The 23,690-nt window shown below is 49.3% G+C and overlaps 1 protein-coding gene across 1 annotated transcript in view; it reads right to left on the bottom strand.

The window, feature by feature from the left end:
- The window catches only part of SHISA6 (shisa family member 6), a 266,924-nt gene that overhangs the window by 229,032 nt on the left and 14,202 nt on the right, over window positions 1–23,690 (bottom strand). Inside the window, 1 exon segment of the mRNA XM_021066272.1 lies at window positions 14,643–14,803. Coding sequence (XP_020921931.1) covers window positions 14,643–14,803 — 161 coding nt within the window.

The following is a 23,690-nucleotide window of genomic DNA, read 5'->3' as shown; positions in this document are numbered from 1 at the left end:
GATGATGACATGATGGTAGTGATGGTGATGGTGGTGACAATGGTGATGGTAATGGTGATGACAGTGATGACAGTGATGATGACATGATGGTGATGATGATGATGATGGTGATAAAGATGATGGTAATGATGGTGATGACAGTGATGATGACGTGATGGTGATGATGTTGGTGATAGTGACGGTGATGATGGTAATAAAGATGATGGTAATGATGTGATGATGACATGATGGTGGTGATGGTAATGATGGTGATGTTGGCGATGATGACATGATGGTAATGATGGTGATGACAGTGATGATGACATGATGGTGATGATGTCAGTGATAGTGATGGTGATGATGGTAATAATGAGAAGGAAGAGGAGGAGGAGAAAGAGAGGCAAACATTAATAACTGGTGAAGGGCATATGGTGTTCACTGCATCATTCAATCACTTGAAAATTTCCATTGATTTAAAATTAGTTAATGTATGTTGTTAAGAATAAATAAAGAAGAATAAATAAATAAGCCCCAAAGCTGAGTCTTTCCTATGTCCTCCATTACTACCATCCTAGTCCAAGCCTCTCTTCCCTTCCCGTCTCCTGGATGGTGCAAGGGCTTCTCCCTCTCCACACCATCTCCCTTCTTCCATTTTTGTGCATCCATCTGAACAGGCCTTCTATTCTGAACACGATGCCCAGGTTATGATGGAAAACACAAGTCAAATCACATCACTCCTCTGCTGCAAACCCTACAAGGGCTCCCATCACACCCAGAAAGAAACTCAAGGCCCTCACTTGGCTCACGAGGTGCCCACCTCTTTGATTTCCTCCACCAGGGCATCTCTATCCTGGCTGTCTCCACTGCAGCCACTCTCCTGTTCCTGTTCCCCAGACACATCTGGCTGCTCTCACCTCTGCCCAGCACAAGATCACATGTGGCTTGTTTCCCACAATTCTGGTCCCTGCTTTAGAAATAAGGGTCCCATTTCCAAATCAGACTTCTTCCCCCCAATTCCCTTCCCTCTCGCCTCTCCTTTTCTGCTCTCTTTCTCTTGAAACACCTACCATTACCCGATTGAATGCTGTATGTTTCTGAGTTGCTTTTCTGTCTCTTCCAACTGAATGTAAGTGATGTGAGACCAGGGACTCGGCTTTGCTCCCTCCCACATCCCTGGTGCCTGATACTCAGTAAAGGACCACATTGGTTTTTGTAGGAATGAAGAAATCAGTCTATCTTGAGTCACACCTTGTCCCCCCCTTTCCTTCCCCCAAGAGGCTGTGGTCCCTGTGCCTCTGTCTCTGTGCACCTGTCACCTTAGACCCTCATAAGCCCCACCTCCAGCCCCCATCATTAGCCTGACTGAGCCATATGACTGGCCCCCACTTCCCCTTCCCACACACCTACCCTCCCCAGGGACACAGCCCTTATGTTTAGAGAAGGAAAAAGAAAGGCCTCCTGCTCTAAGCACACAGAGTTCTAGTCCCTTCTGGCCTCTTCCCCAATGTTTCAATCACCAGTCAGTTTACAGAAGAACCACGACCAACTCTTTCAAAGGAAGTGGTCACTCTTCTGCTTTGCAAACTGCTGGTCCCTTGAGTTCTCTGCCTTCCAGGCCCTTGTCGCCCCCAGTTCACATGCCAGGAGCCCCGTCCATCTCCTCAGCCTACCATCCTTCTAGGCATTCGCACTAACCAGACGCCCTCCCTGTGAACCTTCTGAGCACATGCCTAATCCTGGAGAGGCATCTGGAGGGCTGGTTATCTTTTCATTGAATAGTCTGGTCTTTCTGCTCCTGGATTTAAGCTTTTTTTTTTTTTCCCCTTTTTAGGGAGGGCTAGGGGTCAAATTGGAGCTGCAACGGCTGGCCTATACCATATCCACTACAATGTGAGATCCAAGCCTCATCTGCAACCTACACCACAGCTCATGGCAATATCGGATCCTTAACCCACTGAGCGAGACCAGAGATCGAACCTGCGTCCTCATGGATACTAGTCGGGTTCTTAACCCCCTGAGCCACAATGGGAACTCTGAGGTCGGGACTATGTCTCATCCATCTGCTGGCTCAGTGCACAGTGGGTGCTTCATGTCTACTGATGGGTGGCTGAACGGCACCTCCTCTTCCACCACTGGTCCTAGATATCCTTTACCGGGCACGATAGAGTGGGAGCCCCTAGGGACAAAGATCCTCGACGGTCACCTGGACAGAGGCTGGGCTCCCCTGCCCCACAACTCTCAGCCCTCACCCCTCCCTGCAGCCCTGCGGCCATCTGTCCCCCCAGCCCAGTGCCCTCCTGCTCCTGTCCTCACTGCGCTGTGCTCTGCTGGTCCTCGGTTTTGCCAACTCACGGAGGTCATTGTGAATTCTCGCCCTGTCCGCAGCGCTCTGGCTTTCCCTCTCCCCTGCACCTCACTCCACTAACAGCCGGAACATATTCTAAATCCTCCTGCTTCCTGGGCGCGGTGAGTAATGAGAGGGCCAACCCGGCGGCTCAGCCTGCGCCAGCCATATGGTGAGATCAGGCTTCATCCACCCCCGACTCGGGCTGTCTCCCCGGCCAGACCACCCAGGCCCAAGCAGCTTCCAGGCACGACCAGGCCCCGGGCGCCGGAAGGATGCGGAGAGAACAAGTGGCCTGGCCAGGCAGGGGCAGCTCTCCAGCTTCTGGAGCCCCTGTCTCAGGGCACACCCTGTGCTGGGAAGAACCACTGACCCACACCCCAGCCAGCTCAGGACTCACTTTCTAAATGGCATCAGATTGTGAAGTGGGAAGGAACCCTTCTGCTCATGATAAGCCTGGCATTGAGGATGCGATGGTGATTTGGCCCAGTCTGGGCTCTGACCCCAGGAGTCACAGAATCCCAGGAGGAACACAAATTGGTGTAGCCACTGAGCAAGTGGGCAGGGGCAGCCTGGGTCAAACCCACATCTGCCAGGTCCCAGCGTACTGGCTGCCCCCCTGGCCTTGCAGCTGCCTGTCTGCTGGGCTGTGACAGAACCTGCAGGGGCAGGCTCTGGGCAGTCAGCCCTAAAATGCCAGCTACTAGGTTCTCAGAAAGGGAGAACCTGAGAAGCTGCTAGGCCAGCCCCACCCCCCTTTCAGCTGAAAGTGCCCAGTGCCTCCCTCCCCCAGCTCCACGCTTGAAAGCATCCAGGACCAAGTGCTCGTCTGAGGACCGGAGATCTGTCCTGGAGCTGAGGGGCTCCCGTCATGAGCACACCTGCCCCCGGGCTGAGCAAACATCAGCATCCCCTGGCATGCTCCCTGCTGTCCAAGTCCACGCACCCAGCAGCCAGGCCCAGTTGGACCTGAGGCCAGGGGACCAGCTCCGCAGAGCCGCAGGGGCTCTGGGTGTCCTGTCTGCACCTCTGGTCAGTCTGACCTCAGGGCGTGGGCTCTGGGGTCAGACCACCTGCCTTCAGAGCCCAGACCAGCCCCTCCCGGTTGTGTGACTTGGGGCCTGATCATGGGGTGGCCTCATGGGGTTACTACGAGATTTAAATAAGTCACTGCATAGAAAGTACTAGAAAAAGCACCACCCTTGAACACTATTTAAAGGCTGGGGCCTCCCGGCAGCCGTGTCCCTCCCCTGGCACTCCTGGGGCATGGGTGTCCACAGCAGGACACGCGAACCGCAAGGAGAGCAGGCAGGTAAACTTCTCGGGTGCGGACACAAAGCTCTCCCTGTGCACTCAGAGAACTGCTGCTTCCAGAGCTCCTGGCTGATTTGCCCTGTCTGCTCACGCCATCACGGTCGGCGACACCCCATGATGCTCCCCTGCACCCTGCCATTCCCCACATAGGACGTATTGGTTCTTCTCACCCAACAGGGGATTTTGGATATTTTGTTTTGTTTTGTCTTTTCAGGGTCGCACCTGTGGCATACTGAAGCTCCCAGGCTAGGGGTTGAATCAGAGCTGCAGCTGCCAGCCTACCCCAAAGCCACAGCAGGGCAAGATCCAAGCCACGTCTGTGACCTACACCACTGAGCAAGGCCAGGATCGAACCTGCGTCCTCATGGATACGAGCCAGGTTGGTTACCACTGAGCTGCGATGGGAACTTCCCAAACAGGGGATTTTTAATGTGATGTTCATTTCAAGGCTCGTGTGTGCCAGGCCCTAAGGAGCCCAGCTAGGACTGAGCTTATTAGCTCATCCCATCCTTATTACAACACACACGGCGGGGGTGAGGGGAGAGATTATCACCCCCGTTTACGTGGGGGGGCTAAGCCAGCTGGTCAGGGCCTGGAGCCAGGAAAAGGCAGAGCTGGCTTCCAAGCTGGGTCCCTCCATCCACTCCCGGGACTCTGCAGGGACGGGCACCCTGGGGAGGGGCTGACCAGTCAGGAGTCAGGGCAATGAGAGACCTGGGGGCGAAGGAGGAATAGGAAGGCTGAGAGAGAGTGGACATAAAGAATATTCCAAACAGGAGTTCCCACTGTGGCTCAGCAGGTTAAGAACCTGACTAGCATCCATGAGAATCCTGGGTCCATCCCTGGCCTCGCTCAGTGGGTTAAGGATCTGGCATTGCTGTGAGCTGTGATGTAGGTCACAGATGTGGCTCAGATACCAGTGTTGCTGTGGCTGTGGTGTAGGCCGGCAGCTGCAGCTCTAATTTGACCCCTAGTCCAGGAACTTCCACATGCTGCATGTGCGGCCCTATAAAAAAAAAAAAGAAAGAAAAACCTTAAATTTTTAAAAAAAGAAGAAAAGAATATTCAAGACAGAGTGAAAAGCAGCACATTGCGGGGGACTGGTCATGGAGAACTTGCCCCCCAGGAACTGAGTGGGTCCAGGCGGCTGGAGCTTTGGCTTAGCGTGAGGGGCTGGGAGGCCCATTCCAGTCTCAGAACCCCCACCCCTAGCCTGCTCCCTGGACCCCTTCAGCGCCAGAGCCACTGAGCTGCAGGGAAGGGGATGGAAGGGGGAGGGGCGGCTGGGAGGAGGGGAAGCAGAGGCAGCAGGTGCAGACAGCTGTTTTACAAAGCTGGCTGTCAGGAGGGAGGCAGCAGGCAGGAGGCTGCGAGATGGGGGAGGGCTCGCCTCTGGTGTTAAGGTGGGGGGGGCACCTTCACACCTTCAGGAACTGAGCTGGTGGAGACGGAGGTGGGAGGTGGGGGGGGGAGCTGGATCAAGGGAGCCAGGAGTCGGAGGGCTAGTGATACCAGTGGGAGGAGTGGCTTCGAGCAGCAGACATAAACCTGGGGAGTCCACACCCACGGAGACATTTGGAACCTGAGTCTGTCATCACGGAGGGTGCTGGCCGCCCCGCCGAAGCATGTGTCACTTGGAACGTAAAAAGCATGCGATTTACATCATCACCCAGGTGGCAGATAAAACCACCAAGAAAAAAAATAGAAAAAGAAGGAAAGAAAAAAGAAAAGAAAACCACAGAGAAGGTGCTGCTGAGCACCCCGGTCTCCGCCCTGACGGGGTAGTTCATCAGCCCTCGCGGGGCCCCGGGCCACCTGCTGTAAAGCCAGCATCAGCAACGGCCTGGCCAGAGTCGCAGGAAAGATGGGGGGAAGAGGGGGTGCTGACGTTTAAGAAGCACCCCGGGGTCACGGCTCCCCCAGAGCATCCTGATGAGGATGTCACCTGGGGCAGAGGTCACCTGGATGGTGCCTGTGGCTTTCAGAGAGATGAGAGGAACAGGGGTCGGCAAGCTACAGCCCCGGTCTCCACCCTGCCTCCCATCCACTGTGCTCAACCATGTTTGATGGGAACGCACGGTGCCCGCTCATTCACATAGAGATGTGGCACCACTGAGTAGTTACGATGGAGGCCCTACGGCCACAGAGCCTAAACCTTTTCCAATCTGGCCCTTCTTGGAAAAAGTCTGCCAAACCCTGATGAAGAGCCCTGGCCTGAGGTCTCAGCTTGTTGGAACTTGAGCAGGATTTGGGCCGTGGCTTGTCTGATGCTGAAACCCCTAGGCAGTGACTGCATCATCTTGCCTCATTACAGGGAGGTGTCGCTTGTGGAGAAGAAAGTCCAGGTTCTTCCATTAACCCCTCTGCTATTAGAAATGCAGACAGGTTATCCTGTTCCGTCCACTACTCGGCAACCAAGGATGTCTCGTTAAACCAGCAACCAGATCATCCTAGTTAAATAAGATTCACACTCCTTGCCGCGGGCTCCAAGACCCTGCGTGACTGGCCCGTGTGTGCCCCTCTGTTCTCATCATGCACCTGCCGCTCCATTTACCACACTCGACATCCCAGTCTGTTTTCTGTTCCTCGAACAACCAGCTTTGCTTGTGCCTCAGGGCCTTTGCACTTGCTAGTCCCTCCGCCTAGAACATTTTCTGCCAGTTCTGCCCCTGGCTGGCTCCTCCTCGACAGGTGGGTACCAGCTCAAATGCCACCTCCTAGGACCACATTATCAAAAGTGTCTCCTCTTCCTCTAACGCCTCACCTGTTGGCCTGTGTCCCCAGAATTCAATGCTCCCTGAAATGATTCACTTGTTCACGTTACGCCTCTTCCATTACAATGTAAGCTTCTGAACGGAGAGGAGTTTCGTTCAAGGTCGAAACTGGAGCTCGAGTAGACCCTCCGTACCACTAACTTTTAAATCAGCTTTGTCCAAAGTAAATGGGATGCAAATCGCAGAGGCGACCCACATATGTAACTTCACATTTCCTAGGCATCACGGACGATAAATGAAGAGGAGATGAAATTAATTTTAATAAGATTCTGTTTGACCCAATATATCCAAAATATTATCATGTCAAATGCGCTCCGTCTAAAATATGATGGCGCTCTCTTATGATCTTTTTTTTCCCCCGCACCAACTCTGACATCTTGGGAAGCTCGGGAACACACATCAAGCACCCTCTACAGCCACATGGGACCCGGTGACCAGCATACAAGACCGTGAGGGCTTAAAATGGTGTTTCCTTCTGTCAGATGCTGCTCTGATCACTTTGCATTAAAAATGAGCCCCCACAGCAGCGCTAGGAGGAAAACACTACAATTCACCCCATTTTACAGATGGGCAAATCAAGGCAGAGTCTGGATTCAGACCAGATAGTCTGGTTCCACACTCTCTGCTTTTAACCACTGCCTAAATTGCCTTTAATTCTTGGTTGAAGCCATGGATAAGTCCAGTAACAGAGGGGGCCCCACAGCACAGAGCTTGAAGCCCAGGCCTGGGTTTGAATTCTCCTTCTACCAGTGACTATGGATGGGACCGCAGGCAGGGTCTCCAACCTCTGTCCTCAGTTTTCCCATGTGTAAAATGGGAGTGACAATGATCCCTCCACTGAGCTGTGCCGGCTGAATGATACAAAATGAGCAAAACGCATGGAGCAGTGCCAGGGCGCCACGGGGCTCTGCCACAAGTACCGATTCATGTTCCTCTGCTATCGGGACTAGTGATCCTTTCTCTCTACCACCAACTGTGACTCCGTAACCGTCTTGGGGTTTCTGGACCCTGCAAGGAGGCGAAAGTAAAAGAGTGAGCGCCCCTTGGGGCTGCTGCGGTCAGCCTTCCACCCACCCTTCAGCATCCCCAGACAGAGACCGCAGGGACCAGTGGCTGCAGACCAGGGCACAGTGTAGACAGAGGAAAGGGAGGAGATCCGACTTCTGGGCAGAAGAGAGGAGGCGCCGCTTGGAAAAGACCAACAGCCATGGGGATACTGTCCCAACAACGGGTACGAGTTTGGAAAGAAATCACTGCCAAGAGTGAGGGGAAGAAGCAGCTGATTGCAGACACAGTGGTCAGGAGGATGACGGAGACGAGGACGGCTCCTGAGCCTGGGCTCTGAGCAGAGCCGGGGCCGAGCACTTCAACCCTGGGGCCCATTCCATCCAACCCTTGCAGCGGCCCCGTGAGGAGGGGCCAGTCATTCCCACTCCTCAGACAGAGTCAAGATTCACCCCAGGTAAGTATCTCAGCCTCCTCTAGAATAAGACAGTCCTGGTCCCCTGTGGACAACTGAACAAAGAAAAGTCCCACTGCCCATTAGGGGCCGAGGTTGACCAGACGTTCCCCAGAGTGCAGGTGCATGGCCTAGGCTGTCTGGCTTCACCTGCAGCCCAAAAACTGCCCCTGGGAACAGGGACTTCAAGCTACCTTCCCTTCCAAAAATTCTGTAACAAAGTCTTTCTTGGAGCTCCACTGTGGTGCAGTGGGTGAAGGATCTGCAGCTGTGGTGTAGGTTGCAGCTGCAGCTGAGATTTGATCCCTGCCCTGGAAACTTCCATATACTGCTGTGGGTGCAGGAAAGAAAGGAAGGAAGGAAGGAAGGGAGGGAAAGAAAGAGAATGCCATTTGCAGCAACATGGATGGAACTAGACTCTCATCCTGAGTGAAGTAAGTCAGAAAGAGGAAGACAAATACCATATGGTATCACTTATATCTGGAAGCTAATATACGACACAAAGGAACCTTTCCAAAGAAAAGAAAATCATGGACTTGGAGAACAGACCTGTGGTTGCCAAAGGGGAAGGGGAGGGAGTGGGAGGAACTGGGAGCTTGGGGTAAATAGATGCAGAATGTTGCCTCTGGGATGGATTAGCAAAGGGATCCTGCTGTGTAACACTGGGAATTCTGTCTAGTCATTTACGATGGAACACTTAATGTAAGAAAAAAGAATGTACACATGTATGTGTAACTGGGTCATCATGCTGTACAGTAGAATATATATATATATATATATATATATATATATATAAATAAATGATTAAAAAAGAAAAAGAAAGAAAGAAAGAAAGGAAGGAAGGAAGGAAGAAAGAGAGAAAATCTTTCTTGGCAGAGTGGGCAGAATGGGTGGAGCCACCCGGGCGGTGGCCCCTCTGAGCCCAGAGAGGGAACAGAGATCCCAGCCTTAGAGTCCTGGGTCAGCCCCAGATGGGAGGAGCGAGGCCGTGAGGCCTGGGGTGGGGAGCCCAGGTGCTAGAAACCAGGGCCTCCCAGCTCAGCTCCCCACAGGATGAGCAGTCTGCTGGGCTGTCAAAGGGACTCAGTCCACACTAACTTTGCAGAGAGGGCAGCAGACGTGTGCAGAACCTGGACAGAGCTCTTCGGCGCGCAGCCAGGTAGCTAACGCCTCCGGGCTGGCTCCGACCCAAGGGAAGGACCGTCTCCTCTTTCCTCCTTTCCCTGCAAGTATCACTGAGCGACTGTGATGATCTCCCAGGGGTAGAGGGAAGGGAGGTGATCTCATTTCTGGGAAGAGAGTAAGGAGAACCTACTTGGGAAAAAACCAACAGCCATCCCCTGACACTCTGTCCCAGTTCTTGGTTCTGAGAGGCCATGGCGAATAAAAAGACAAAGCCTTTGCCTGCACGGAGCTTACACTCCGATTGGGCCAGAGGCAATAAACCAATGATGCTGGAGGGTGTGGGTGCTTGGAAGAAAACAAAGCAGGGGACAGAAGGACCTCCTCCTTCCTGAAGAGGCTAGGAAAGATGGACCATCTGAGCATCAACCTTCACAGCACAAACATCTGGTGCTGGACAGTTCCTGACCACAAAACAGAGGGGAAAATACCCTGAGGCAAGAACACGTGTGGCATGAGAAGGGTCAGGTGTCTGGATCCCAGAGAGCAAGGCAGAACGTCATAGGAACCGAGCTCAAGGGAGCACTGAGGGGCCAGGCCAATGCAGCGCTTGACAAAGAGCCCTCTGTCAACTGTCCAGCCTTCATTCTTGGTCTCTGAGAAGCTTAGAGTCACGCCCCCAGCTTCCTTAGTCTGCCATTAACGCAGGTGGCTTTGACAAGAGCAGATGACGGATGGCTCATTTACACAGCTCATGGTGGCGTGTAGCTGGGGCATAAATATTTATTTCCTCCAGCTGCCACCACTCTTGATAATGGGAAGCTGGATATCAAAACTTGGGAACCTCAACACATGATGTCCTTGCTATTGGGAGGGATGGGTGCCCACTCTCCTCCCAGCTGCCCAGAGACAGGTTCTTTAGGAAAGGAGCCAGGCCAGATGAACACACGACCCCCACTCCTCCCCACCCATGAAGGTCACAAAAGCCTCTGGGACCCTGGACTCAGGGGATCTGCAACTCTGGATGTCATGCATTTCCTGATGCCTGGTTCTGCTGGGCCCATTAATCAATGCTGATCAATCAGCCCTTGGTACCCAAGAGATTGGCACCAGGAGCTGCAACAAATATCAAGTTCCAAGGATGCTCAAGCTCCATAGTCAGCCCTCTGAATCCACCAGGTTCCAAATCCGCGGATTCAACCAACTGTGGATGGCAAACACAGTGAAGGAGCCAAGGTCGGGTGAATCCGCAGGTGCCAAACTGGTGAATACGGAGGGCCGACTGTATTTGCCCAGGAGTCTCCATCCACAGCTGTGGACAGACCCTGTGCCTGTCTCAGATGAGTCTGAGTCCTCTGCTCCCTTCTGCCCACCTGCCATGAGACGACTTGTCCCTGCAGCCCACTAGGAAGGACTGGCCAGGCTCCGTCGTGGGGGTCTTGCTGTGAACGCAAGCTCCACGATCCTCAAGGATGTTTGCCTTAGTTGCTAATCTCTCTCGCGCTCTGGCTCTCAGTTTGGAAACCCCTGTGGGAAGTTTTTGAAAAATACTAATGCCCAGGTTCTACCCAAACCAATTAAATCAGAATCTTTGAGGTAAGACCCTGGCAGTAGTATTTTCAGAATTGCCTACTTCATTCCAATGAGTTGTCAGGGATGAGGGTCGCTATGCTAAGTTGGGGAGCTTCTCCAACTTTAATGTGTGTACAAATAGCCCAAAGATCTTGCTAAAATGCAGATTCTGAAGCAACAGGTCTGGGGAAGGGCCCCAAAACATGCCTTTCTAACAAGTCTCCCTGGGATGCAGTCGCCACTGGGCCATGGACCACACCTGGATTACTGCGGGTCTAGAGACAGCCAGATTGGAGGCGTGGGAGATGTAAACGGGCTTTGCTGATTTTCTATGTCCAGAGTAACGGTCCATTATCGAAGCTCCCTTTAAAGTTGAAAAGGGAGCTCTGGAAGAATACGGATAAAAGGTTCTTATAGGAGAGAAGAGGAATTTTCTGCTAATGTGGGAATAGGACAACTGATACCTAAGAAAGGCTACAGAGTCCACTTTCTATTGTAAACCAAGTACCTAACAGGCTACCCAGTCCAGAGGAGGTATTCCATACTCACAGTATCATGTTTTTATTATTAAGGTAAGAATCTCACGCCACTTCTTAAACCAAACAAGTATGTGCTTCTGACATGCAAGACCCTGAGTCCCATAAAGCCCCACTAAGCCCTTTCGTCCTCAGAAGATGACTGTAGGCAGGGCCCAGGCACAGAAGGCTTGGGGTCGGGGGCTTTCATCTTGGACACCACCCCACAGACCCGCTTGGTTGGAGGACACCAACGCCACTGTTCTTCTCGTTTATTTGATCTGTTTGCCATGAGTTGTGGACACACTGCCATGACCAGCCATGGCTAATTTTGAGGTCTGCTATGTTCAGGACCTGTTTAAAGTGCTCTTGTTGGTTTAACTCGTTATATCCTTAAACAACCCTATGTAGTGGGTACATTCAGCCTCAAGGGCAGATGAGGAAACTCAGAAAGGCAAAGAAACTTGCCAAAGTCACATGATGAGAGGAATGCATAACAGAGCCCATTTTTTTCCGAGTCTCAAACTTGACTTGCTACAGAATGGCATGAAGAGGAGGTTCTTGTTCAGCAGGTAAGACAGAGCCTAAGAGTCTGCATTTCTCACAAACGCCCAGGTGATGCTGATGTGGCTGGTCCATCGACAGTATTCTGAGTAGCAGAACTGCTCAAGGGTTCTGATGCCTCCTGGTATAATAGGTTTCGGGCCATCTTCCTCAAGACCCCCTCCTAGACTCTTGCCGTTTTCTTCTGTAGGAGATATTATCCTATCACTTATTGTGATAACCATTTCCTGGTGTATGTAAGTCAAATCATCATTCCGTACACCTTAAGTTTATACAGTAAAACTGGACGAAACATCAATAACAACAATAAAGCAAGTTAATTTCTATAACCAAAAAAACCCCCCAAATATTTGTTGAATATTTACTGTAAAAAAAAGAAAGACTCTTGGCACCAGACTCCTATGATCAGTGATCTGTTGATGTGACCAGTAAATTATAGTAAATCTCCATTTTAAACACTTAACGAAGTTCTGTTTAAACTTGTGCTCAAATTGCAGTCTTTTGTGGCAAAGAACATCAGCTACTCAGAAAAGCAGTTGCATCCATTATAACTGTAGATGTTGCAGACTGTTATGAAATTGCTTTTAAATTTAAGTATCACAGTTAAGAATGCTTTCTGGGCCAAAACCAATTCCCATCTCTAAAAGCCAAGTGAAGAGTTTCAATTTGAGAAATACAGGGAGGGATTTCTCAAAACACAGGAGTGAATCATTTAACTATAAGCTTCTCTTCTGGGATCAACAGGGGAGAGGATGTATCTAGACACCAGAAGAAATGACAAACCTTCCCGTCCCAGTGAAAGACATTTCAGGGCAGATCAAGACCGTCCACTTCATCAGCCTGGACTTGGTGGCTGGAACTCAACGGTTTGCGAATGAGAGAGAGAAAATCCGAACAGAGAGGGAAGAAAGTAAACTTGCCAGGGGTGCTTTGGGTACCAAAGGGACTGGAAGTTCCAGAATCTCAGGCAGGATCTGGAGGAGCCCGACTACACACTGTGAGTCTTTGGAGAATCAGAAATGCGTCCTTGCAGATGATCATAATACTAAGGTTAGATTAGACAGTTATCAATGACAATAAGAATTGGCCAGAATAGCACTTTTCTGCAATTTCCATAGCCCAGTGATTCCCAACCTTTGCTCCATATTAAAATCACCTCTTATTAGAAACACGCCCCCACCTTCTGCTCAGGCCACACCCCCACATTAATTATATTACAATCTCTGGGGGTAGAACCCAAAGACCCTTAATTTTTAAAGCTCCCAGGTGATTCCAAGTTTGTGCAGCCAAGTTTGAGAAATACTGGCACAGCTATTCAAGTGTCTTCATTCATAAAATAAAAGAATCCATCTGGACAAGTGGTTCTTTATTCTGTCTGCATGTTAGAATCACTTTCAAGAGATTTTTAAAAATGCTGCTGCCAGCAGCAGTCCTAGAAATTCTGGTTAATTTGTGGGGCCCAGGAACCACAAATCGTCGGCATCATCAGCATTTTAAAGAGCTTCCCAGGTGATTCTACTATGCAGCTTGGGAGATAACCACTGGTCTAGATATTTTTGCCCATTCCTTCTATTGCTTACATTTTAAACATCTATGATATTCAGGCTAAAAATGCATCTTAGACTTTTGCAAAAGTGGCTCTCTCATCCTTACTTTTAAATCAGGGATTTTTATCTTTGAAAGAGTCTATGACTCTCCTTAAATCCTATACAACATACTGGAGATACACACACACACACACACACACACACACACACACACACATATGTACATATTCATATGTGGGGTTTTTTGGAAGGAGAATGCCCCTTTTATCAGATTCTCAAGAGATTTAACTCTATTGCCTTAAAGGCTAGTGTGTGATTTCTGATTTAATAAATTTAAGAAAATTAAAGAGTGAATGGAAAACAAATTTGGTCTCAACAGCAGGTCTGCTACAGTTTGAATTTGAACACACCCTATCGCCACCTAGTGGTTTCATGTCTTTATTGCAGGTTTAGTTCAGACCATACAGCTGGTCCTTTGAAAAGCTAGTGTGACGGATGTGAAGATCTCAGATTCAAGTATCAAAGCAGAAGCTGTCTGAGACTGGCGTCAGTAGTAGGCTATCTGGTAATGCTCACAATGAGACACTACTTTCTCAGCAACACTTGTAGGAAGACTTCGACACTTTGGATTCAAGCCCCCAACTAGATTAGGATATTACGGTTTTCTAGACCTGACTGTTGTTTCCTACATGCTTCAGTTTGAACCCAGGCTTGCTTTACTTATTAATCATATGTCCTTGGGAAAATTTTGAAGGCTTTCTGCTCCTTGCACAAAGTGGGCTAATAGAAGCATGTCTAAGAAGGCTGTGAAAAATAAGTACAAAAATACATGTAAAACATTCAGCATAACACTTGGCACCGAGCAAGATCCCAACAAATGTGAAGTAAGATTATTTACCATTATTTCCTTGCTTTGTTTATTGTTCCATATGGGTGACAGTGATGACCGAGTAGAAGAGCAAAAGGTATATTGCTATTATATGGCAATTCATCATGTATCCAGAGAATCTACAGAGCACAGGGAAGGGTCACCCCCCAATAGAGACATAATCCCTTCCCTCAGGAAGTGCTTTTTGAGATTCCAGTCGTTGAGCAGCCTCTACATCTGACTGCAGCCACTGGCCACATCTACCTCCCACCATGTGGGCAAGAGGGTGATCATACTCTGCCGAGGCTGCAGCAAGCTCCCTTTCAGAGAAGAGAATTATGCAGACAATCATGAGATCACAGATGCCCCAAACCATCCACTTCCTCCAGCCTGGACACTCCCTGGTCACCGTCTTCCATGCCGCTCTCTCTCCAGGGGACAGTCCCCAGACTCTTCCACAAACCCACCTGGCCATTAGGTCTCTCACAACTCCAGGCTCCACAACGTGCCTGGCTGAAGCAGAAACACCACCGAACCCTCTCATCAACCTCAGCAAAGATGCAAGGTGATCAGCTCTCACTTACCTGGAGTCTGCTTGGCCGTGCGCACAGGGGTGTAGTGGTTTTTGGAGGATGATCTGACCGGCGTGTTCTCTTTGGGAGAGCTATCAATAGCCGAGATAGTTTCTCTTTCACAGTGTGCTATGGGGATTGGTCCCTGTTGTCTTAGGATGTCGGCCAGAGCCCTGAAAAGGGAGGAGATCACACAGTGAGATACACAGAGCAGGTAAGCACGACCAGAGGAACCTGACTACTTTCCTTGGCCCTTTAATGGACCAAGACTCAGTGTTCAGATCTCAGCAGTCACAGTGTCCTCTGGTGCTGGCGTCAGTGGAACAATGGGGTGAAGTCATCATGCCTGGGGGTACAGGCCCTAAAAGGCTGTGATTAAGGTTTCTTTCTTTCATTCATTTCACACCAATGAATGCTGAGCCCTTTCAAAATGTGGGCTCCCCAAATAACCCCCTATGCCAGGCAGATACCCAAGGCATCTGACCCATGGAAGGCTGCTGCAGTGAAGGGCTGCCAGTATTGGCCTCAAGTTCAGCGGCAGGCTACCAATATCAGGGGGACCAACTTCCCCATCAAAAGATACACACGGAATAGCATGTACTCTATACAGGTGACCCAAATAAGTACAAAACTCAGCTCCCGTTGTCAAAGAAAGGTGTGATTTAGCTGCAAGACAGGACGTACAGATAAGATGATAAATATCAGAACACACGGATGGTGCAGACAGTGAGCAGAGTTGGAGCTTAGGGGAGGAAGCAATAAAACAGAGAGAGGAAAATACCCAGGAAGAGAGAGAGATGCCCTGAGATGCCGCTGTAGCTGGAGAGGCCCACCCCCTCTGCAAGGGACCCAGGTACCCTGAGAGCACCTTTTATTCACTCAGCATCTCTCTTCAACAACCAAGTATGCATTTATTGAGGACTCAGCATGCATCAGTCACTGCAGAAACAGAGGTAAAAGAAAACATAGATCCTGCCATGGAGGGGCTCACGTTTAAGGGAAATTTCTCCCCTGCCTGATTTCAAACAGGGCTATCAATGGGAAACAGAGACAGAGAAGGATGTTCTGAAGACCTACAACAGACCACAAGGGTCATTTCAGGGCCACATCCCCGGTTCTGAGTGCACAAGCCACACAAGGCCTCTTTCATCTACCTGGGGTGTCTCTGAAGGGTGGGTGAGGCACCATGGCTACAGACCTCTCCAGTCAGCCAGGCCCACCTGAGATGCGGCCGTGCCCAGCCCATCCCTAGGCTTCATTCACATTGGATTCCAGCTCCTGGCACGCTGCCCCGTTGAAAAGTGACAACCACAGCAGTTTAAAACCGTGTCTGAGAGTGAATTGTTTCCTTTCATTACACCGCCTCTGACATGCTGAACCTTCCTAGGAGAGGAGCATCAAGCTGGCAATCTTATCATTTAGTGGCATTTATATAGCAATTTCAGATTTTCCAAGTGCTTTCCCCTCACTGGCTTTTTTTTCTCAGGCTCTCAGAGAAGGAGCAGACACATGCCACCACTCCCATTCAATTCCATGGACCAAGAAGAGAGGAAGAATACAGAATTGCACTAGTTTGGTAAAGGAAGTTTGGGCAAACTTAGGATCTGGAAGATTTGGAGCCTGGGAGCAAAACTGCCCTAGAAAAAAAACTGCCCTAGAAAGTCGAGAGATTTGGGTTCTAATTCCAGCTCGGCCACTGATGAGCTATGAAACTTTAGGCAGATTTGTTAACCTCTGAAATGAAAATTTAAACTTTTTATTCCCCATCAGCAAAACAAAGGATTTAAACTAACATGATCTTTAAGATTCCTTCTAATTCCAAAATGTGTGATATAGCTATACATTTTAAATCACACATTCATGCAAGTTACCTTGATTCTTTCACCTCTCTATTTATCAGAGGCACTTTCCTACAGTAAGGATAAAGGTAAGGAAATAGCGAGTTAAATCTTATAACAAAAGTATAGACCAATGGAATAGGTCTATATATTTTGTTTAATTGAAGAGTCCAGAAATAAACCCATATGTCTAGGTTCAACTGATTTTCAACAAGGGTGCCACGATCACAGAGAAAGAAGTTTTTTCAATAAATGATGCTGAGATAACTGTATATCCACATGCAAAAGAATAAAGTTGGACCCTTACCTCACACCATATATAACAATTAACTCAAAACGGATCATAGGAGTTCCCGTCATGGTGCAGTGGTTAACGAATCCGACTAGGAACCATGAGGTTGCGGGTTCGGTCCCTGCCCTTGCTCAGTGGGTTAAAGATCCGGCGTTGCCGTGAGCTGTGGTGTAGGTCGCAGACGTGGCTCAGATCCTGCGTTGCTGTGGCTGTGGTGTAGGCTGACGGCTACAGCTCCGATTCAACCCCTAGCTTGGGAACCTCCATATGCCATGGGAGTGGCCCAAGAAATGGCAAAAAGACAAAAAAAAAAAAAAAAAAAAAAACGGATCATAGACCTAAATATTACAGCTAACACTACAGAACTCTTAGAAGAAAATAGAGAAGTAAATGTTTGTGACCTTGGATTTGGCAACAGTTTCTGAGATATGACACCAAAGCACAAGCCACAGCTATAGGTAAACCAGACTTCATCAAAATTAAAAATATTCTGCATCAGAGGATAGCATGAAGAAAATGAAAGACAACCCATGGAGTGGGAGAAGAATATCTGCAAAACACCTTTATGCTAAGAGATTTGCATCCAGAATATAGAAAGAACTCTTAAAATCAACAAGTGAGAAACAAATAACCTAATCTGAAAACGAACAAAATATAATTAAGACATTTCTCCAAAGAAGGTGTACATGAACAGAAGCAAAACATGAGGAAAGCACAAATCAAAACCACAATGAGATACCCCTTCACACCCACCAGGACAGCTATAACCAAAGTGACCATTCCAAATGTTGCCGAGGATGTGGAGAAGTTGGAGCTTTCACACCCTACTGGTGCAGGCCCTAAACAGTCTGGCAGTCCCTCAAAATATTAAACATAGAGTTATCACACGGCCCCGCAATTAGAATACTTCTAGGTATATGCCCAACAGAAATGAAAACATATGCCTACATGAAACTTGTATATGAAAATTCATAGCAGCATTATTAATAATAGCCAAAAGGTAGAAATAACCCAAACGTCCATCATCTGAAGAAGGAATAAACAAAATGTAGTGTATTCACACAGTGTATTAGTATTTAGCCTTAAAAAAGCAATGATGCTCTGATACAGGCTACACCATGAATGAAACTTGAAAACAACATGCTATGTCAAAGAAAGAAGAGACCACATGATATGATTCTATGTGTATAAAGTATCCAGACTAGGCAGATCCATAGAGGCAGAAAGCAGATTGGTTACCAGGGGCTAGGGGAGGGGCAAATGGAGAATGACTGCTAATAGGTACAGGTTTTCTTTTGAGGATGATGAAAACATTCTGAAGTTAGATAGCAGAGGCGGCTGGACAACTCTGAGCAGATAAAAAAAAAAATCACTGAACTGTACACTTTTAAATGTAAGGATGAATTTTACGGGAGATGAATTACATCTCAATAAATTGCTATTACCAAAAAGAGTTAATATTCTTTTTCTTTCTCTTTATTGCCTCCCAAGTTCTTATAAAGACTCCTACCTCTTAAGTATCTACGAAAGAAAATGCAGTCAGGTGGTTAGGTCCATGCTTTTGGAAGGCTAAGACTAAATCTACATCAATGACAGCAATGTTGTCCCTCTGGTGACATGTGGCAAAGTCCAGAGACATTTTTGGCTGTCACTTTCCTGGGGCAGGACGTGCCATTGGCAACTGGTGGGTAAAGCCCATAGGTGCTGCCAAACATCCTACAAGGCACCAGACAGCACCCTTATAACAAAGAAACATCCCACCCAAAGTGCCAACAGTGGCAAGACCGAGACACTCTGACGTCATCTATGTGGCGCTGCACGAAGTGGGTGTTTGACGAGTGCTCAAATACCACCTAACTCCAGAGATATGTACTGGGCAGCCCGTACCAAGAGCAGACACTGGGATGGGCTCCAGGACAAGTGGGGCTGGAGACACTGACGTGAACATCTTGACACTGGAGGATCTTATGTGTCTTGGCCATCAGTGTAGCCTCATGTCTTGGCACAGTGCTCGGCCATTACAGAAACAGAACAAGGAGTGAAAGGATCCCTGTCCCAGCCTTGGTGAAGCTTTCAGACCAGCATCACTTTTGTCCATATGGACGGTGTAAACGCAAACCCACAGCAGAATCGCTCCAGGCTTACTGGCCAAGAAGAGATTTTCGAACTGAGATCAGCACTCCTGGGATGGGGGAGGAGAGGGCTCTGAGTGCCCATCTCCTGCGAAGCCCTGCAGGATGCAAGATGCAGGCCCTGAGGGCTGACAGGTGAGGGGGGAGGCACCTCTGTGGAGACCATCAAGCTTCTCAGAGCATCCCTGCCCACATCTGGCTTGCTGCTGGAGGATGAGTTTTAATTGGGTCACAGCCAACAGCAGCCAACAGCCAAGCTCTCTCCTCCTCAAGATAAAGGCTGGCACTGTATCCTCTTCAGGTGCCCTGCTGGCAAGGGTGAGCTGGGCAGCCCAGCCGAAGGGGAGGGATGTACTGATGAGCCAGGCTAGCTGGGGGCAGGGACCCTGCCATGTGTGGTCCTGATGAGGACATGGCAGCAGGAATGTTGTCCTGGCCACCCCTACTGTGGGCTTCCCTTCTTGGGGGTCCCCCTTTCCACTGCCCTCTGGCAGCCAGAAAGGTGGCCCTTGTTCCCAGACAGTGCTGGGCCCCCTCTTCCAGCTCACAGCCCCTCCCTCGGCACCTTATCTCAGTGACCTCCCTCCTAGCTCCCGTCCCTCTACATCTTCCATCCCCTTCTCTCCAGGGTGCTCGATAAATATTATTCTAATTCTGAAATGTGCCATCCCAGCCTCACCTAATTAATTTGGATGCGCCGGAGGAAATGGGTTAGGGCCTGAGCTACTTTCTCACCGCAGGAAAGAAAACCGGTCACTGAGGAAGAGGGAAGCCAATTTTGTGAAGGAGCAGCCGCGGCTTTCAGGGTCTGCGAGAGGGACGTGGAAGAAGGGACCTGCAGTGACAAGCACAGAGAGGAAGGGAGTGACAGAGGGAGAGACAGAGAGAGAAGGAAAGGAATCAGGGGTGAGAGAGATGGACAGAAAGAGAGCCAAACAGATGGGAAGAGAGAAGGAGGCAGAGACTCAGGGGCAGGGAGACGCAGAGGAAGATGCCAGGATGAAGGAATAAAGACACAGGTGATGGGGGTGGGGGGGAGCGGGGGTGGAAATCAGAGGGTCAGAGACAGGCAAGGAGAGCCAGAGAGAAAATGGGAAACAGAGTCAAAGGGACACTCAGAGAAAGTAAGTGGTTGGGAGAGGGGATCAGAGAGAGACCTTCCTGGGGAACCAGCATCAGAGGGGGCGAGAGAGGTAGGCAAGTGCAGAGTGGGGTCGGGCCCCCAGCCCAGGGCAGCCCCACCCCACCCCCATGCCAATGACTGTGGATGGACGTCGAAGCCAAGAACCCGAAGAATCTGGCTCTTTGTCTTGCTCACCCCAATCTCCAGTCTCTCCCCCTCCCCCAGGACCACTTCCGCAGAAATAACCTGCACAGACGAAACAAAGGAATGCTTTTTGCCTGAGTTACCTGGATAATCGCCTTGGTTCGCCACCCACGGCCCACTTGGCTTTCTCGGATGTGTGGCAAGCAGGGGGGAGTTAATTAATTGGACAGCAGATCGGAGCAGGGGGAACAGTCGTTGTGATCACTCAGGCCGGGAAACGTCCCTGTTCTTCAGGACTCGTTGTTTGCCTGTTAACCATCTGCTGCCGTGAGACCCAGTCTTACATCTGGAAGGCACTGCACAGGTTCGAAGCGGTCTGCCTGCCTTGTCGGGTGTGGTGTCCGTACTGAACCTGTGACCTTCGCAGCTATGGGTACCCCAATTTTAAACATGAAACCGAGGCTCAGGCTAGTTCTAGGGCTAAAACGTGATGGAACGGGAATTTAAATCAGGCTTCTGACTTGAGTCCTGAGGTCCTCCTGCTCAGAGGGACTGCCTTTTATGTGCATCTCACTTTCCTAGGAACTGTCAGCCTGAATGCGTGCTCCTGGTCCCTCCAGCTGGGTCTGCTAATTTAGCAAACGCCAGTTAATATTTAGGCATGGAGAAGCAATTAGTCAATGAGTGGTTCAGGTCAAGACCAATGATTATTTTGCTTAAAACCTTGGTTAGCAGTTCTCCTGTGGTGCAGTGGGTTAAGGATCTGGCTTGGGTCACTGCTATGGCATGGGTTCAATTCCTGGCTTGGGAACTTCCGCATGCCACAGGCATGGCAAAACAAACAAACGAAAAAACACCTTGGTTAGGGTTGTCAGTAGTTCTAAGGAAGGAAAATGTGTTTGAATTTCCATTAAGTGTTGCATTATCACAATGCCTGTGGGGACCAAGTCTTGTCAACATTTTGAAATATTGCCACCTGCATTCAAGACATGAAATCCTTCTTCAAATGGCAAATGATCCCCTTAACATTAGAAAAATAAACAAAAACTTGTTTATAACTTTGCTTCGTAGTCTTGCCAGTGTGAAAAATTAAGAGCTATAATTTACTGAACAATTACTATGTGCCAGTCAAAGTGTTAAAATCTTTTACGCATTATCTTATATAATCCTCAAAATGACCTTATAGAGTTGGTGCTAACCCTAACCCCTAACCCTATTGGCAGCCATATTTTACTGATGAGAAAGCTAAGACTTTGAAGGGTTAGCTATCTTGCCTGAAGTCACACAGCTAGTAAGTGGTAAACCCAGATTTCAACCATAATTAGGTTAAACTACAGAGGCTTATTTTATACCACTGAATTATCCACCTACCCATTTGTCTGTCCATTCATCCATCCATCCACCTACCAATTCATCCAACACCCCATTCACCTACCCACCCATGTAACCCTCCATTCATCCACCCCTCCATCCGTCCACCCAAACATCAACCCACGTATCCATCCATCAATCCATCCATCAATCCATCCATTAATCCATCTACCCATCCACACATGTAATACTTCATTCATCCACCCAACTATCCATCCATCCATCCATTCATCCATCCATCTTTCCTTCCAATCATCCATCCACTTAATCACATTTATTTGTCATCTACCATGTTTCTGCAATTGTCTCTGAACATGAGATTGCAGACCATGCTCAAACTTTAGTAGGAAAATCTACCCAGACAGAACTCAGTGGCCAGCCAACTGCCCATGTCTTTTCACCTTAGTGAGTCATTGCCATCAACAGCTTTGAAAGTTCTTACATCATTTTATCAGCCAACCTTCTGCTGCGATTCTGAGTAGAATACCAATACACTTCGTTAGACTCCTGCTGTGCCTGAGGCCGGAGTAAGAGCCAGAGCCCTCCTCTGCTAAGCCCTTTCCCTCCATCCAGCAGTACCTTCAACTGTGGACAACGAGTACCAAATAAAACACTTGGAATTGTTCCGTCCCAATCTTCACCCACTGAGTGAGAGTAAAACTTCGTTTTCTCCCAAATCAGGTGGGAAAGCTAGGAATTCTTAGTTTATCTGATAAACCTCCTTGTTTTTCTTTTTAGGACCACACCCATGGCATATGGAAGTTCCCAGGCTAGGGGCTGAATTGGAGCTGCAGCTGCCAGCCTACACCACAGCCACAGCAACGCAAGATCTGAGCCGCATCTGTGACCTATGCCACAGCTCACGGCAATGCTTAAACCACCGAGTGAGGTCAGGGATCAAACCCACATCCTCATGGATACTAGTCAGGTTCGTTACGCTGACCCACCACGGGAACTCCCCTGACAAAACTTTTTGATCTCAATTAGATGCTTTCCAGGAAGACCCCATGAATACCTCTCCTCACTAAGTGGAACAAAGAGAACCCAGCCTCCTGCCTCTGCCACGCCTCTGGGTCTCCGAGCCACATAAATGCCACGGAAGGGGAAAAAATAAGTTCAGTCAGTGTTCAGTAAGTTTCTCTGTGCCAAGAGCAGGGCAGGCTGGATAGCTGAGCCCCCTAATCAGGACCTTTCTCCTTTCGGGAGGAACAGGAAGGAATGAATCCTGCCGGAGAGGGATGATAAAAGGCCAACGAGAAGAACTGTTCTATGAATAAGCTATTCTGGTTAATGTTTTCATTCCTAAGGACTAATGAGAACACTCTTGTTTTTGAAGAATTTTCTAAAAGCATTCCTGCCTAATTAAGTAGAGTACACTGAATATAATTACTATTTTTTTTTTTAAAGAATGCAAGGTTCTTCCATGAGAGGGCCTCCACTCTCATCTTTAGTTCTCCTCAAAGAGAAAACAAAACAACATGTGGGAAATCTAGGAAACGGAATTCCTATAAGAACGGCAGAACAAATCAGGGGAGATGCGGAGAGCCACTTCTTTGGAACTTCCCCTAAAAGTAGAGTGTAGAAATTCTACTCCCGTCACCACGGGCCTCTGGAGCTCTGGACTGAGCTTTTACCTGACGGACGCCCTGGGAACAGCTAGGGTCCTCTCTGCCCTCAGCCTCACCCTCATCTCCAGGACCGTCGGGGGTTTGCATCTCCGAAACGCGCACTCTGGACAATGGAAGTGACTATATTTTTAATCAACACGGACCGAGGAGAATGGCTTCATTTAGTTCCCCTTTCTCCTGGTTCTCTCACAGTCCACTTGAAAAACACAGCTGCCGGCTTTGTGCGCGCGCACAAGGCTGCTCTCCACACACAGACAGGCTCCGAATGGACGTGGAGACCGCCTTTGTTGGGATGACAACGGTGGTGCATCTGCGTCGAGCCGTCCTGCGGGTCTGGGTTGTCTCCAGCACAATCAGAATTCATCACGGCCCATACACACGGCCCGACGCAGCGCGGGAAGAAGGCTGGGCCCGCCTGCTTTGTTTTTCAGCGAGCAGGGCAGGTCACGGCATCCGATGGGCGCCCGTGCTGCCGCTGTGCCTCGCCCCCAACGTGTCCCTAACGGCACCTCCTCCACCGGCACCAGGCCTT

Source organism: Sus scrofa, chromosome 12, assembly GCF_000003025.6.
Source record: "Sus scrofa isolate TJ Tabasco breed Duroc chromosome 12, Sscrofa11.1, whole genome shotgun sequence".
Taxonomy (NCBI): Eukaryota; Metazoa; Chordata; class Mammalia; order Artiodactyla; family Suidae; genus Sus; species Sus scrofa.
This window is presented reverse-complemented; position numbering and strand designations above follow the sequence as displayed.